The sequence below is a fragment of the Solanum dulcamara genome, chromosome 1 (genome assembly GCF_947179165.1).
Source record: "Solanum dulcamara chromosome 1, daSolDulc1.2, whole genome shotgun sequence".
Taxonomy (NCBI): Eukaryota; Viridiplantae; Streptophyta; class Magnoliopsida; order Solanales; family Solanaceae; genus Solanum; species Solanum dulcamara.
This window is the reverse complement of record NC_077237.1, coordinates 25,334,228-25,352,590: the sequence shown is the minus strand read 5'-3', so window position 1 is coordinate 25,352,590 and position 18,363 is coordinate 25,334,228. Positions and strand designations below refer to the sequence as shown.

General features: G+C 38.6%; 1 protein-coding gene across 3 annotated transcripts in view; it reads right to left on the bottom strand.

The window, feature by feature from the left end:
* Positions 1 to 2,874: 2,874 nt before the first annotated feature.
* LOC129903256 (uncharacterized) overlaps positions 2,875 to 18,363 on the bottom strand; it is a 33,499-nt gene continuing 18,010 nt past the window's right edge. Inside the window, exons 8-13 of one of the 3 annotated variants that reach the window (XM_055978767.1) lie at positions 12,786 to 12,954; positions 11,429 to 11,891; positions 10,943 to 11,329; positions 7,606 to 7,809; positions 3,698 to 3,831; positions 2,875 to 3,379 (exon numbers count right to left, since the gene is read on the bottom strand). In XM_055978767.1, the coding sequence (XP_055834742.1) occupies positions 3,208 to 3,379; positions 3,698 to 3,831; positions 7,606 to 7,809; positions 10,943 to 11,329; positions 11,429 to 11,891; positions 12,786 to 12,954 (1,529 nt within the window). In that variant the 3' untranslated portion in view covers positions 2,875 to 3,207. The other 2 variants (XM_055978773.1, XM_055978782.1) reach the window with 2 other exon arrangements.

The window sequence follows — 18,363 nt, the reverse complement described above, 5'->3', positions numbered from 1 at the left end:
AGCCCAAGAAGTTTCAGCTCAAACGGATAATTGGAGACATTAATCGAGCGACCTTGAAAAAGTTAGACGACTTAAGCATAATGAGGGAGCAATTTGCAATTTGGAGCTTCTAGCTTATGGAAAAGGCCTCCAAATGTTGCAGGAATACAACAAATATAGTAATTGCAAACCCCAATAAGTTTCAGCTCAAACGTATAATTGGAGACTTTAGTCGAGCGACCTTGAAAAAGTTAGCCGGCTTAACTCTCAGAATTGTAGAAACTTCACAAACTCAGGAGCCTTTTTTGGATGTTTGCTTTGTTGTTTCTTGTTGCCTTAGTTGTGAAGGTGTCAGTCAGCAACAAAGACATATACAACATCTGTGGAAAGCCAACAGGAAAAACATACCTCAGCTGAACAATCCAACAAAGTACTCATCATGGCCAGGGTGCAGCTGCAGAGCAACAACTTTGGAGATCAAACATAAGTGTTGGTGTGTGTGTGGGAGTATTTGTGCAGCAACAATAGGTGTACTATACAACATCAAACATCCTAACTACAACAACTATGCAAACAACAACAGGGTCATCAACAACCAAACCAAGTACAACAACCATGGACAGGGTACGGCAGGAGCCATGGTTGGGTGGTCATTTGCTTGCTTCTGGTTTCTTTATTTGTGCAGGATTCAACTGTGGAGAGACACAACCACTAAGCATCTGCACCAACAAGTAGCAACATCTTCAAGGAAGACAAGTCAAGAACAAGAATTCCAACCTGCAGCACACAAGGAACAACTACAAGTTAATAGTACAAGTTACAGCAGCTTGCAGATTTGTTTGGTAGTGTGTTGTTTTGTTTTTGATTGTCTGTGCAGGTATTCTAAGGAGCTGAACCTGATCACCAGGAAGGGTCTCCTTTTCTGTGAAACTTGCACCAACAAGCATCTTAACCACTCCTACTATGGAAGCAATAAGGAACTGCACACAGACCTGCACCAGCCTATACATCCCCCACATTTGTTTGTTTCTTTACTAACTGCTTATGCAGGTTCTCAGAATCTCAAACAAAGGGAGACAACAGCCTGGTATGCTGGGAACTCATCAACACATCAACAATCCATCCATACCAATTTCCATACTTCAACACCTGCAGCAACACTCTTGCACCCCAGCTACATATCCAAATTTGAGAAAACATTGCTTCTCAATTCATCAGCTGCCAACATCATCCATCATCTTCCCCATCAATATGCAGCACACAAGGAGCAACTACAAGTCAATAATACTAGTTACAGCAGCTTGCAGAATTGTTTGTTTGTGTGTTGCTCTGGGTTTGTTTGTCTGTGCAGGTATCCCAAGGAGCTGATCCTCATCACAATGAAGGATCTATTTCTGAGTATAACATGCAACAACAAGCAGCCTACCACTTCAGCAAGAGAGGCCATAAGGAATGGGTTACAGATTTGCAGCAGCCTTTACATATCCTACATTTGTCTGTTTCTTTGGCCTCTTGTAGGTGCAGGTTTACAGAGCTTCAAACGAAGGGAGACTAAAGACTGGCATGCTAAGGCCTCCCCAACACTCTCCAACAATCCATACATGCCAGCTACTATGCTTCATTGTTTGCAGCAGTCCTATGGCAGCCAAGCTACTTGGAATCCTTGGTGGGTTACTTGTTTGAGTGTAGGCTACACTACTGGCTGGAACACTCCAATATGCAAGGCACCATCAGATGATCTTCCAAGCAGCTGCACACGTCAGAGCTGCAACACCTTCAAAATGCAGCATGCAACAAGTCAGTGCCAATATTTTATCAACAACAACTCCAAGGCTGCTGGTTGCTACAGCTCAATATATTTCCTCTCCTATCATCCTCCCTAACTGATATATACATGATCTTGATGTGGATGCACCCTTCCATTTGGACTTACTTGGTATGACAAGACTAAAAAGGGCAAAGATGAACAGAACTTCCTCACCCCATGCGAGATAGAAGGTTCATATACTTGTTCTTCTTCAATTTAGCTATGTATGATACGTAGCGTAGTTGAATAGGACTAGTGTAGGTTACTTTCTTGTTTTCTCATGGAAGGGGAGAGTCTCCCTCATTTATGCTTTCTTAGTCGACTTGTACCGGGAGGAGTCCTCCCATAGGTTTATCGCTTTCCATCTAGTAATGGGGATGAGTAGGCCGATCTGAGTAGGTCGGCTGACTCATGAACCATCCTAAGTTCGGAGGTAAGGTTTATGTCCCCCTCCGTGTATTTTTCTTTAATTTTATTTATGATAAGGCTTGGGAGTGCTGCTCAACCCCTGACTGTACACGAGAGGTGGGAGCCTCGTGTAGGGTCTGTTCCCATAAAAAAAATAAAAAATAAAAAAATTAAACTAGCAGTCTTTGATAAGTTAAAATATCAAAATCTTTTAACCTTTACAGAATAAAGATTTAGATTACAAGTCAAATGTTTCATCTAATCCAGTAATTTATTCACATCTATTCCATGTGGAATTCAACCCCAACTTAGAGGGATTACTATATTTGAACGTGATTGCTTTGCGTCATTTAATAGGTGCAATTTGAGTGTATCAACTACACAGTGCAAACTTCTGAATATAGCGTCACTGACATTTAAACTGAACAAAAGAACTTCAAGAGACTAAGCGGAAAATCCCAAAAATAGGATTAAAAACTGGAAAAAGCTGGAAATAGGATTGAAATACACAATTTCCTGAGGTTCTGAACTGGGAAAAAAAGAACAAATTTAAGAACACTGAAATTTTGAACTGAAAAATTGAAAGAACTAGTATGTATCAGTTTTGTCCATCTTTTGAAAAAGCTGTATAACCTTAATTTTCTAAACCATGCCATCTTATGGGGATCCAAAAAAAAACAGTGTTTTCGCAATGAACCAAGCAAATCAAATTCTCTCCAACTGCTGACAATGAACCAGCAAAACAAACACAGTTGTTTACATATTAACAACTTCTACTCAAGTACCAAGTATGTGAATTTCATCTCTTTACACCTCCAGGTAAACCTGCTGATCTTTAAAACACCAATGACAAGAGGTTGGAAGCAACACTCAGGAATAAACCAGATCTATCTCTTCTTACAACTAACTCTCCATTCTGCACTTGTTTGTTTTAGACTCTATATGCTACAACATTTATCGTATGCTATTCTAAATTCCTCTTAACCTACAAGTAAAATTGCAATATGCAGATCCTATTGCGAACCATTAACAGGAGCATCACTACTCTGCCTGGCAGAAATTACTCTATCAAGGGTTTCATCTGGGACCTTGATTCCGCTAGTCTCTAAATCTGCCACTAAGGCAATTGCAGCATCAAGCTCCCCAAGATCAAGGCATAATATGATGATTTCGTCATACAAAGGGCTGCAATGAATGGGTTAAGATCAACAAACAATTTAAACAATTTGTTAAACTTTTAGATAAGACCATGATAACAATATACAAGATAAATTATGGGAAAAACACAGCAAAGCAGAAAGATTTGCTGGAAGTGAACCAATATAGAGTAAACACAATCTCAGCTTGAATATCTAAAGGCAACTCTATTTGTTTAGCCAATCTTTGTGTAAACCTTCTTTTTGCTGATGTTATATCATTTTTTTGTTTGTTGCAAGTCTGATGCAAGTAGTACAAAAATCCAATTCATAAAGAACGAAGTATTTCCGGTAAAACCAAACTTACCTTCCAAATACATAACCAAGACTATGCGTTGTCTGCAAAATTTTCAAGAAAGCAGAAGGCATAGGAGCTCGTACTGCGGCACGCAGTATCATAGCACAATCCCCAATTGTTGGTGTCCCACCCAATTCTATTACCTGAGAAAGAAATATTTTTCATTCACAATTGGAAAACAGAAGCATCCATAAATGAAGCCAAGTACACTAGCTACAAGGACAGGAAACAACATAGCACCAGTTCTGCTAGAATGTCATAATTCACTATCAGAATAGAACAATATTAGAAAACAGAGTTGTCAAAACCCTAAGCTTCATTCACAGAAAATTTATTGATATATTGAGAATCTTCATTTCCAGAATTCATATAGACTCAATATTTGAAGAACTCCTAAAGCATTACAGGAGAATGCTAGAAGAAGAACCAAAAACTCCTTAAAGAAGAGCCAAGAAAGTTGTAAGAACATTAAGATCCAGTCATGGTTTTACAGTGGCTTGAAATCACTAGTGATTACATGCAGCAACAGCTGGTAAAAATGATACAGGAAAGAAAGAAAATGAAGGTGAGTTTTGAGTATCCTTAGCAACTAGTGATTCCTTCATAAGTCCATAATAGACTAATGTTGGATTATGTAGGAAAATCTTGGCAAAAATGAAACTTCATTCAACCAAATCTTCAATGTTGGATTCATTTCTTCTCCTTCTTAAACCAAGGATGAGAGTCAGTCATCAAGAAGTTGGTCACCAATCAAACTAAATTCTAATCCATAAATACCACCCAGAAAGTTTCTAGAAAGAAGCATGAATTGGTTAAATGAAAAATCTGGAAAAGCAAGTGCTAAATGTAGGCATTATTCATGTGAATATGTTGGGTGTTCTAGCTACTATCTTTCTGTGTATTAAAATAAGAAGATTAAGGTGGTAAAAGCAAAAAATGCAACAACAGCAACATACCCAGTGTAACCACAAAAGAAGGGTCTGGGGAGGGTAGTGTGTATGCAAACGTTACCCTACCTCGTAGCGATAGAGAGGTGGTTTTTGGTAAACCCTCGGCTTCAAAGCAGATTGAGAAAGGAAATACAGAAATGAAAGCAATAACAACATTACAACAACGAAATAATACAAGATGGAAAGTAGTACACAACATATAAAAGAAAGAATAATAATGACAACAAAATAATGCAATAACCGAAGCACAAAAAAATGGGTGATAACCAAAATCTAAGAATAAGAAACTACGAGATTAGTGTCATACTACTAGCAAGACATACCCAGTGTAACCACAAAAGAAGGGTTTGGGGAGGGTAGAGTGTATGCAAACCTTATCCTACCTCATAGCAATAGAGATGGTTTTCGGTAAACCCTCGACTTCAAAGCAGATTGAAAAAGGGAATACAGAAATGAAAGCAATAGCAACAACGAAATAATACAAAATGAAAAGTAGTACACAACATACAAAAGAAAGAATAATAACAATAACAAAATAATGCAATAACTGAAGCACAAAAAAATGGGTGATAACCGAAATCTAATAATAAGAAATTACGAGATTAGTGTCATACTACTAGTAAGAAAGTAGGTACAAGTACGAACACCATGTCTATCTCGGAAGAAAGCGAGAGAACGCTCAACTACCGACTACCTTAATCCGCGACCTCCAAACCCTCTTATCTAAGGTCGTGTCCTCGGTAAGCTCAAGATGTGTCATGTCTTATCTAATTACCTCCCCCCAATACTTCTTCGATTTGCATCAACCTCACCTATCCGCCATTGCTAACCTCTCACACCTCACTAGGGCATCTACACTTCTCCTCTTCACATGCCAAAATCATCTCAATCTTGATTTCTTCATCTTGTCCACCATGGAAGCCACTCCCTCCTTGTCCTGAATATCTTAATTCATAATCTTTATCTCTCTTAGTATGCCCTCACATCGATCTCAGCATCCTAATCACCACAACTTTCACCTTTTGAACATGAGAGTTTCTTGACTTACCAACACTCCGTCTGATACAACATGGTTGATCCAACCAGCACTCTACAAAACTTACCTTTAAGTTTTGGCGGTATCTTTTTATCACATAAGACTCTAGAAGCGAGCTTCCATTTCATCCATCCCACACTAATACGATGTGTGACATCATAATTGATCTCCCCATTACTTGAATTAAAGACCCCATATACCTGAAACATCCTCTCTTAGGCATGACCTAAGCATCAAGCCTAACATCTCTGCCAAACTCATGCGTAGCATCACTAAACTTAAACTCCAAGTATTCAGTTTGGTCCTACTCAAACTGAACCCTTTAGACTCTAGGGTTTGTCTCCAAACCTCCAGCCTAACATTAACTTCGCTGCAAGTCTGGTCAATCAATACTATGTTATTCTGCAAATAACATACATCATGGCACCTCACCTTGGATATACCGCGTTAAGTTCATCCATAACTAGTGCAAAACAAAATAGACTAAGAGTCGATCTCTGGTGCAACCCCATCATGACTGGAAAGTGCTTTGAGTCTCCTCCTATTGTCCTCATCCTGGTCTTGGCTCTATCGTACATGTCCTCAATCACCCTAGTGTAACCCACAACTCCACCTTTAGCCTCCACGCATATCCATGGAACCTCCCTTGGGACTTTGTCGTAATCCTTCTCTAGGTCGATGAACACCATATATGAATCTCCCTTCCACTCCCTATACTGCTCCATCAGTCTCCTCATAAGGTGGATGTCTACTATGGTAGTTCGCCCAAGTATAAATTTGAATTGATTCTCGAAAATAGACACAACCCTCCTCACCTTTATTTCGACCACCCTATCCCACATTTTCATAGTATGGCTTAGCAGGTCAATATCCCTATAGTTGTTGCAATTCTAAAATCACCCTTATTCTAATACAACAGAATCATCATACTCCACCTTTATTCTTCGAGCATCTTCATTTTCCTGAAAATGATATTAAACAACCCAATTAGCCCCTCTAAGCCTGCCCTGCCTATGTACATTCAAAACTCCACCGAAATTTCATCTAGCCCAGTCGCTCTTCCCCTTGCTACGAATAGCACACTTGATATCATCAACCTTTATAGACTTGCAATACTCGAAATCTCGTCGTCTCTCAGAGTGCTCCAACTCTCCCAGCATAATGTCCATGTCCATACCTTTATTCAAGAGTTTATGAAAGTATGCCTGCCACTTTCGTCTTATGAGTGTCTGCTATACCAATACTTTGTTTTCTTCGTCTTTGATGAACTTCACTTGGTCGAGGTCTTGGCCCTTCCTCTCTTGCCTTGGCTAGCCTGTTCAACTTCTTATCTCCACCTTTGTCCCATAACTCCTCATGCAAGCATACGAAAGCTGTCATTTTTGCAGGTGTCACCGACAACTTTGCCTCCTTCCTCGCCATTTTATACATTTCCCTCTTAGTCCGCTTATCATCCTCGTTCTAACTCTCCACCAAGTTCGCATAAGCAACCTTCTTTGCTTCCACTTTCCGTTGGACTTCATCATTCCATCACCAATCTCCTCAATGTCCACCAGAGTTACCCCTAGAACCCCCCAACACCTCTCTTGCAACTTCCCTTATGCAACTAGTTGTCATATCCCACATATTGGTCGCATCCCCCACTAAAAGCAATAAATGCAAGATCACCAATTAGCATAGAGCTATGAAGAATCACCGAGCAAAGAGCTATTAATTACTAAGTCTATAAGAAAACCAGGGACAAATTAGCTATACTTTTCTAGCAATATACATAGGTTCACGGACTCTCCAAAATCTGTCTGGCATATACTTACATAGAAATTCAACCTACAGGCATACTACTTAGCAGGAGATTACTTGTAGATTGAGGAAAGACTGCATGTAACATTCAGAAAATGGTGAGGAGATTAATAAAGGATGTCATAACATACTTTTGTCATCACTTTGATCCCCAATTCAACTTCCCACTCCTGTGACCATCTTGGAGGAACTTTGTTCTTGATTTCTTTTTCCCATGTCCAACCCCAAGCATCAGTGATTGTATACATATCTGATACATCAAATACTTTCCGTTTCCTCAGCTCCACAAATGCTTCATGAATGTCCAGTGGAAACCAGTCATCATCGTCATCATCCTGTGCAAATATGAAAAGACATATCAATCAAATACCCGTGCTCTTAGACTGCGATTTTATAAATCTTAAGCAGTTTCCAGAAGTAAACAAGTCATTATGTGAAAATTTGTAAGTTTATGGGTAATTTAGAGGAAGAACTTAGGGTTGTTACCTGGATGACCATTTTCATTTATGCTTGTATGCTAAACATTTGCCCATGAGACAAATATAGATGTACTAAGGCAACAGAAAATGTAAAAGACAAGTAAGTGGACCAAATCGTCAACAGGTTAAAGTGTTCCAGTTCCAACTGATCTGATTGGCCGTTTCCTACTTCAGACACAAATGCCCAAATTTACAATTACTGAAAAACATTTAATAAACATAATGATGTAGTACATACATGAAATGTGAAGCACATAAATAATTGTATTAGCAGTCAAGCTTCGTAATACCTCACAGACAATGACTTATTCCTGTCAACAGATTAAACACACAAGTTTTAGTCACCTAAAGCACACTGTCTCTGTGTTCTAGATAAGACAGAATGTACAAGTTTCATAAAACGGTAAATCGGAGATGTGTTTTAAGTACGAACTATGAAGCTAAAACATACAAAAGTAGATAAAGTAAAGCCGGAACTTAAAGAGGTATGAGGAAAACATGATATAATTGTCAATCCCTCAACAGCTATAGAAATGGTAACCAAACGATTCTCCCCCCTCACCAAATTATTTTTCAATTTTTGAATCATAACTATTAAACAAATTATTGATGAAGCACATCACTGCGATGTTTATGAGAAACAAGAAGGCACCAAAACTTACATTTTAGCTATTGGGTGAAAAAGGAACAACAACAACAACAACAACCCAGTGAAATCCCACAACGTGGGGTCTGGAGAGGGTAGAGTGTACGCAGACCTTACTCCTACCAAGGTAGGACGGCTGTTTCCGAGAGACCCTCGGCTCAAAAAAGGCATAAAAGCGCTATAGGAAAATAAATAACGACAGCGTCACAGATAAAATAGAGTAATCAAAAGTACAGAAAGTAATAAATAGTAACAGAAATAGCAGAAATGAGAGCACAAGGAATTGTAATGTGCTAATGCGCCTACGAATAGGGAAGAATAACGAGACTATGTACTAGCCTTCTACCCTAATGTGGGTCCTCCACACCCTCCTATCTAAGGTCATGTCCTCGGTAAGCTGTAATTGAGCCATGTCCTGTCTAATCACCTCTCCCCAATACTTCTTCGGCCTACCCCTACCTCTCTGTAACCATTCATGGCCAACCTCTCACACCTCCTCACTAGGTCATCTGTGTCTCTCTTCTTCACATGTCCAAACCATCTCAGTCGCATTTCCCGCATTTTGTCTTCCACCGAGGCCACTCCTACCTTGTCCCGAATAGCCTCATTTCTAATCCTGTCGCTCCTGGTGTGACCACACATCCATCTCAACATTCTCATCTCGGCAACTTTCATCTTTTGAATGTGAGAGATCTTAACTGGCCAACACTCTGCCCCATACAACATAGCCGGTCTAACCACCACTTTGTAGAACTTGCCCTTAAGTTGTGGTGGCACCTTCTTGTCGCATAGCACTCCGGAAGCGAGCCTCCATTTCATCCACCCTGCCCCAATACGATGTGTGACATCATCGTCAATCTCCCTGCTGCCTTGCATGATAGACCCAAGATACTTGAAACTACTTCTCTTTTGAATGGCTTGGGCACCAAGCTTAACTTCCACGCCAACCTCCTGAGGTGTCTCACTGAACTTGCACTCTAAGTACTCTGTCTTGGTCCTACTCAGCTTAAACCCTTTAGACTCCAAGGTATGTCTCCAATCCTCCAGCTTAGCATTAACTCCACTACGAGTCTCATCAATCAGGACTATGTCATCCGCGAAAAGCATACACCATGGCACCTCACCTTGAATTTGTCGCGTCAATGCATCCATCACCAAGGCAAATAAAAATGGACTAAGAGCTGATCCTTGATGCAACCCCATCCCAACTGGAAAATGCTCTGAGTCTCCTCCTACTGTCCTTACCCTGGTTTTGGCTCCCTCATACATGTCCTTGATCACCCTAATGCATGCCACAGGTACATCTTTAGCTTCCATACATTTCCATAGTATATCTCTTGAAACTTTATCGTAGGCCTTTTCTAAGTCGATGAATACCATATGCAAGTCCCTCTTCCTCTCCCTATATTGCTCCACCAGTCTCCTCATAAGATGAATGGCTTCTGTAGTTGAGCGTCCCGGCATAAATCCAAACTGGTTCTCTGAAATAGACATGCCTCTCCTCACCCTCATCTCCACCACTCTTTCTCACACTTTCATAGTGTGGCTTAGTAACTTGATACCTTTATAGTTGTTGCAACTCTGGATATCCCCTTTGTTTTTGTATAGAGGGATCATTACACTCGACCTCCATTCTTCGGGCATCGTTGCCGTTTTAAAGATGACATTAAATAACCTAGTCAACCACTCCAAACCTACCGAGCTGGCGCTCTTCCAAAATTCCCCAGGAATCTCGTCAGGTCCGGTTGCTCTTCCCCAGCGCATCCTACGAACAGCACCCTTAACCTCTTAGACCTTAATACTCCTGCAATATCCAAAATTGCGACGCCTCCCTGTATGTTCCAAATCTCCCAACAGAAAGTCTCTGTCCCCTACGTCATTCAAGAGTTTATGAAAAAGATTGCAAATTCAGAGTGGCATGTGTCTCATCAGAAATCAGTGACGTTTTAGACTTTCCTTGTCTGTAATTGAAAATTTTCATGGGAAGAACCAGAAGAGATGTGGATATTCAGATGAAAAATGGAAAAAGAGTCCATTGGGATTGAGAGAGCAGACATCAACTAAATCAATCAACCAACAATGCCTCAATCCTAAACTATTTAGGGTCAGCTAGATAAATCTTTCAAATCCGGTCATGCTCTATTCAGGCCCATCTTGTTCCAAATGATTTACTAAAATATTACAGGAAGATACAGGAACGATTGTGGATATTCGGTTTGAGTCCATATGAGATAGAGAGAGCAGATATCAAACAAATGATTTGCTTGTATCTTCTGACTTTTCTTCCTATGGAGATGCTATAACAAATAATTAGCAATCGATGAACACCATAAAGTATCATACCACTGCAGCTACTCTAGAAAGCCTTCTCCTGGAATTTCTTGAAGAGCTAGCTGTTAGATCAGAATCTTTTAGCAGTTGCACTCCAATCATTTGAAGAGGTTTCGCAGCTTCAACTTCCTTGTCCTTCCTGTCACCTACTTCCGGTTGGCTTTCAGTTTGCTCCACTTCTTCCTCCTCATCTTCTGCCTCATCATCTTCACCCTCTTTTGCAATATCATCAACAGCATCAGTATCATCTACCACATCAGTAGTTTCTAAGTCTATTATTTCCGACTGCTGGCCATAATTTTCACTTAATCCCTCCCCAAGAAAGCGGCGTTTCCAGAATTCTGTATTTCCTTCATGCAACTTTATACGTGAAATCAACTCATCCAGCTCTTCATCGACCTGAAAAATTAACACAATATATCTTGTGAGGAATGACATGAATTTTCATGATATCTCAAGACAACTAGCTACAGTTAATACACAGAGAATAACATTTACCTCTTCCTCTTCCTCCTCAACTGGAGGAACCCAAAGTGGCCTGCCTCTAGAACGATTTATTCTCCTTGCTTTCTGCACTCGTTGGTAGAGTACATTTCTGGTTCCATCTGTTGGTAGACCTTGTGCTTCTAGTTCTTCCTTTAATTCTGATACAATCATTTTACTAGCAGCTTTTGGTTTCAAGGCATTCTGTTCAGGTCCTTTGATGACTTTCCTCAGTCTCTCCTCAATACGTATGTAATCAGACTCGGATATTTTCCCCAGAATTGAAGGTCCTTCATTGAGTAAGGTTTTCAAAAGCTTCCTGTGGTGCAACCTCCACTCTTCGAAACATCTTTGTTTAAAAGAGGTTTCCCTAGGATTGGAATATATAAACCCTTGGGCATCAGGATCTAAAGGAGTTTTTCCCCTTCTTGGGACCCATCGTTTGCGGTCACCTGTGAGTCCACCTTCAGCAACATACCTGAATGGTATGGACAACTAAGTCACAACTTATAGTGGAAATCAAAAGCTAGAAATTGAAGCAGAACATCACCACAATAAACCTAGGGAAAAAACAATGAGTGTACAAACAAAGAAACAATTAGAAAAACAGCCAACCATTAAACATGAAATTAGGGCAAGGCGGGCTATTATAAGTACAATTAACACGGCCACTATCTAGCAGAAAAGCTCAAAAATGTGAGCTTATCAGATAAAAACAGAAGAATAGATGTGACAGTAATGAGCATCTGGAGGAAAAACAAAGATCATGAATTAGAGGCTATATAATCTTCCTGGGACTGGAAACTAACCCCGATATCATTCAAGTCTAATTTGCACAAAAATAAACAAAAGAGGTTAGTTCCCTCAATTATAACAAATAAGGAATTATCAGCTTGATAATGTTACATCATGTGCATCTTTAGTACCAGCGAATTCCAAAATGATATACTCTTTAAGTGTCAACATAAATCATCATACAACTGTGTGGCTTACTTATCCCAGCATCACACTTCGATATTACATCATCAATCTTAGCTCAATCAGTAGATAAATTTACTAAGCAAATAGAGCGAGCTGAAAGCTTGCTAAGAGTCATGAAAGTGGGAAATGTCTAATAATGAATTTGAAGTGTAGGTATCAATGGAGCAATACACACAGAAACCAGGGTGCTACAATAACAACCTTTTTTCCTGATTGTCGAATTAATCACTGCACAGTGCGCAAGCAAAGATAGAGAATTAGGCATATAATTAGTTGATACCTCCATCATAACAATTGTGCCCAAATACTAATTAGGAAAACAAACAAATGATGTCAGATTCAATAAGCATGCAACAAGATATGATCTACTAACATGAATAAAAATGCTTACCTGGCTATGTAATCAATCTCATATCCAAGTTCAGCTTCTTCCTGCAAAGGTTCAATCCATGAGCTAACTAATGTACGATATTTTCTGCTCAAGATCATTGCTCTTGGTGGGATTGGCTGGTTATCTTTAGCCATAGCTTCAAGTGCTTCTAACAACTCAACAATCCTCCCTGGAGTAAAAGATCATTTTGTTGATAATCTTGTTAAGACTCCTCAAAGATTATTTTTTTTGGGATAAAGTAAGATGTTTCATTCAGAAAAGAGCATCAAGTAGATGCATAGTTACAAGATTGGAAAAGGCATTAACAAAAGAAACTAATGAATCCCTTTTCAGTGTCAACCTAAGATAAGGGAGCTAACAAAATCAAACAACTGATCAGTGCTAATTACAGCAGTCATATTAGTCCAGCAATTATTTCAAAAATTAAACGAGGCTCAAATTCATAGATAGCCCCTAAAACATGGCTCCAACTACCAAGTAGACACCTTAACTTTCCGAGTTGCCATATAGACAACTCTACTTGGTAGAGGTGTGTTGCTTGGAAGCCCTGGTTTGACCTTGCATCACGAGTTTGTTATCTTCATATTTGGGCGTGTTAGAGGTTATTTCAATGCATTTCCAACTCAAAAAGCATACTGAAATTCTTTTTTAAGCTTTATCTACCTTTGTTTCTCCCCAAATGTCCCCCTTCCATTCTTCTTCATCTTTTTTGTTAGTCAACCACCATTAAAGTCAGCACCACTTTAAAACAATATACAAAACACCTCACAATTCCTCAATATAAGATACTCCCTTCATCCCAATTTATGTGAACGTGTTTGATTGGGTATGTAGTTTAAGAGGATAAGAACGACTTTTGAAAGTTGGGGTCTAAAACAAGCCATATAAAATTGCATGGCTATAAATCATCTCATTAAGGGTAAAATGGGAAGTTTAAAGTTAAATTATTACTAAATATAGAAAAATATCACTCTTTTGGTGGACTGATTAAAAAGGAAAGAGTATCACATAAATTAGGACAGAAGGATATTAACTTGACTTTCAGAATTCACATAAACTCAAATCATCATATCAAAGGATTAGATTTACAGACAAGAAACCAATATAAAAAAACAAAACTATTATCAGTATGCATATTTCTTTCTTTCTATTTTTTGATAAGAAAATGAATTTCACAGAAGGCATCAAGAAGATGCATAAATTATAGAGCATAGAAAAGTACAAGACATTGTTAGGTACTTAGGTCTATTATGAAAGTCTAATCTTAAGTTAAGGAGCTAACAAAGTCCAAAAAAGCTTTGGGGGAATTGACAGGGGGGAAATTGCTCCAGCTACAGAGAGTTGTTAAAACTCTAGACTTAAGAGTTAAGAATGTCGCTTGGGGAAGAGGTGCCTTCAAAGCATATTTTTTTTTCTTTCTTGTTTTCTCTATTTTGTACCAATTTTCCAGTTTTGCTTCAATAGTAGAAAATAGTAGGAATGAAAATTGGTGCTTTTGAATGAAACGAGTTCCATGGAAGGAACCAGTGGTAAAACAATGGTAAACCGGAGCATAGAAACATCTTTGATGGTGGAAGATTCCGATGATCGGAGGTGTCTCCAATTTCGGTGATGGTTATTGGTTTTGCTGTTTGTCTCAGGAGTTTTTTTGGGAAAGAAGGGTTTTGATGTGTGTTAAAGAAAAAGAAATGAGAAAAAATGGGAGCGATTGTCGGGGTATTTTGTAACACCCTCTAAAACGTTGTATGTGGTGTTCCAATTCTCGACGAAAATGTTACTTCTTCTGTATTTTGGGCATAACTTTTCATAGAATAGTCCAAATTAGGTGATTCAAATTTTTGAATAACCCCAATGGCATTACCTACAACTTTCATGAAGATCATATCTTAAGATTCGTAGGATACGTAGGTCAAATAAATTAATTTTTGCAAAAAATGGTGCTGTGACGAAATGGAGTGTTTGTAAAAGAAAAATCATATCTCACGGTAGGATGCTCTAAATCAGTTGATTCTTGAACGACATGAAAGTATACTTCTAGATCTACAATTCATATGAAGACAACAAATCCTAATTAGGAAGTTATCTTGTTCAAACGCAGCTCCGAAAAAGGGTATTCCGTTAAAAGAAGGTTCATCTCACCAACCATGGAATGATCTAGATCCATTTGACATCACCCATGACATCAATAGTCCTCCATTTGACATCATCCATGAGATCAATCCTCCATTGAATTTTCAAGATCATCCTTTGTAATTATTTTTATTTATTGTTAGGTTCCTCCTGCACACCTATAAATACCAACATTATTTCCTCATTTTATTCATCAAGCTTTCTCAAGCAACTCTTCTCTCTATACATTTCTTTACTCATTCTCAAATATAATTTTAGTTTTTAGTAGTGTCGAAATACTATTTCGGTGATTCTTATATTTTTGGTAGTACACAAAACGCTCTGACGAGGAGAAAAGACTATGGGTTCAAGAGTGGTCATTGAGTTCTTCAATTCGGAGTAAAGTTTCAAATTCCAGGTGTGTAAGACTATTTATAGCATTAGATTGAGTTCGTCCATGCGTCCAATATTTAAATTCATCGTAATTGAGTTATCGTTGAGTTTTACCCAAATCTTGAATTCTAAATGAATTAATTCTTCTTCTATTAAGTTAGATTTATTTATGCATTGAGATTATTATTATTTTTATCTCTCATATTATTGGAATTATTGTTCATGGCTACTTTCCCATGAACCCTAATTGATTTGATGTTCATGAATATTTTTACATGTGTTTTGAGTAAAGATATTGACTTTTAATATTTATTGACAAAAAGAGTGATTTGAATTAATACTATATATGTATTTTATTGAATTTTGAAAGAACAAAAGAATTGAGTTTAAATGAATTTGAGCAAGATGTTTTGATGAGATGTAAATAATGTTTTGAAGTGTAATGATCGATGAAGAGGTAATAAGATGAGTTTGATGTTTTTCCAATAAGACTAGATGATGATGTTAATATGAGCACATATTTTGGGAGTAGTATTGAGCACCGAGTGCACCGGACTGCCCTTTTTTTTATTGAGCACCGAATTGGGTAAGAGTTTAATTCACTCAAATCCCAGAACTACGTAGCCAGCGTAGGATGGAGGCTATACCTCTTAAGTCCCAAAAAAGGACTTTGATGATTGAATCCAAGATGGTGATGTCCTTTACCCTGGCAAGATATTGGATGGATGTGGCAACGACATCGCTTCATTGTATCATCACTAGCTCATAAGTGATGGTTGTCGGTTAGAGAAACTCCCAACTGAATAAGCATTGCTTATTATTATTATTTTTAAACTTGCATTACATATTGATGTTGAGATGATGTTGAGTTCTGAGCCGAGTCTTCCTGAGAGGAGTTTCTTGATATCTGTCCTTACTTTCCTGCCATTTTACATACTCGTACATTCCATGTACTGACGTCATTCGACCTGCATCATTTTATGATGCAGATACAGGTGTTAGAGATCCTCAACAGGCGCATCATTGAAGATCATTACTTTTCAGCTATTTGGTGAATCCTTGTATTCGGGGGAACTCTTTATTCTTTTATTATTGTTGAGTATTATGTTTCTTTTGAGGTAGCCATGGACATGTCATTGACACCGTCTGATAGTGTTAGAGGCTTCATAGACAGAGTTTGATCAGAGGCGGAGCCACCCTTGGGTAAGGGGTGTCAAGCGACATCCCTTCGTCGGAAAATTACATTGTATATATACATCAAAATTTAGTTTAATGAATACATATACAAGTGTTGACACCTCTTGACACAAGTTGAAACTTTAATGTAATGATTAAGGAGCTGCAAAAATTGCTTGAGGTTGTGTGTTCTATCCTTGATAACATATATTTTTTTACTTTATATTTTGACACCCCTTAATAAAAATTCTGGCTCCGCCAATGAGTTTGATGATGTAATTGGAGTAGTTCTCCTTTGAAACTATTTCTTCTAAGGATTATTTCTTCCATTTGAGGTTGATGATGGCGAGCCCACATAAGTATTCTTATTTTTACTTAAGTCTTCCGCTGATGAACGAATGAGTGATGAGACCAAGTGGTTCTTTCGGAGGCCAGAGATGGTTTCTGAGCGCCGGCCACGCCTAGGATACCCTCTCGCGGCGTGACATCTTTCCTAGTCAAACTTCTAGTCCAGTGACTTCTTGCATTTCCAATGGTAGTCTCTTGCAGATTTGTGGTAGAAAAGCACAGAAAAGAAGAATGGGATACGTAGAAGCAAGAGGGAAGGAGAAAGAGGGGGGGTAGGAAAGTTGCTGTCTGCTTTTTGTTTTTGATAATTGAGAAACCCCGGAGGTCAGCTCGTGCACAGTCCTAGACTAGGTAGATAATGGATCCGCTCTTCTATCCTTCTCCACTTAAATACTAGGCTCTTGTCTACGACAGGTTTTGAATTTGTGGAGTGTGATCAATCAACACATCATACACTATGAGTGCGTTCGGTTTGAAGGAAAATGTTTTCGAGGAAAATAAGTGGGCCCTTACTTATTTTCTTGTGTTTGGTACGTAAGAAAAAAATATTACTCTAAAAGCATTTGTATGTATATAATCTAAGCAACTACTATGAGAGATGAGGGTGGGGGCTACGAGGGTGGGGTGAGGATGAGGTGTGTTAAAGGGTGAGGAGGACACAACCAATGTGGAATGTAACTTGTGGAACTTGCTTTCCCTACTTGCACTAGGGAAGTCATTTTCCTCATTTTTAAGGAACTTGTTTTCCTAGAGAAAATATTTTCCAAAAATTTTGACCAACCGAACATGGAAACATTGGAAAACATTTCCTTCCTCCGTACAGAGCACACCCTACATTCTTACCACTAGCCAAAGCCCTAGGGCCCTATTTTGTGGTGTTTTCGAAGAATAATAGTAATTGGGGGGTGGGGGGGGTGGGGGAGGTGTAGGAAGAAGATGAAGAATGAGTGGGGGTGGAAAAATTACTTTTTGGATCTTTGTACTATTATATTTTTTTGTAGTTACAAGTGTCATTTATTACAGGTATCATTATTTGATTGCTTCAATTGACATGTTCCTGGGTGTCCAAGAGACACATTTGCCAAGTTAAGGTATCTATATGGTCATTGACATAGTTTGAGTGTCAATTGGTGTCAAATTTAAGGGATTATCTATGAGTTTCGCCCAGGCGATTGATGTCAAATTTAAGGGGTTATGTATGAGTTTCACCTTAAATGAGCTTAAGGATACTCAGGGGCAACTAATGCCAAAAAACAGAAGAGAACATAATAGAATGCTTTGAAGTACAAAGAAAGGAAATTAAATATTCTCGGCAATTAGATATTTACACTTGAAGCATATTGATTTTAAGTAAACACCTGAAATTGGTTATATAGTAGAGGAAAAGAAAGAAGTGCTAGCTTTTCATATAGATAGAAATGGAAGGTAGGTGGAATGCACAGGGCCCGTGGCTCTTCCTTTCCATGGTGTGAGTTTTCATTATAAATTTATATAAGAGTGAAATTTCTTATGATAGAGAATATGCTCTCACAGCAATTGGAAGGTTGTTCAA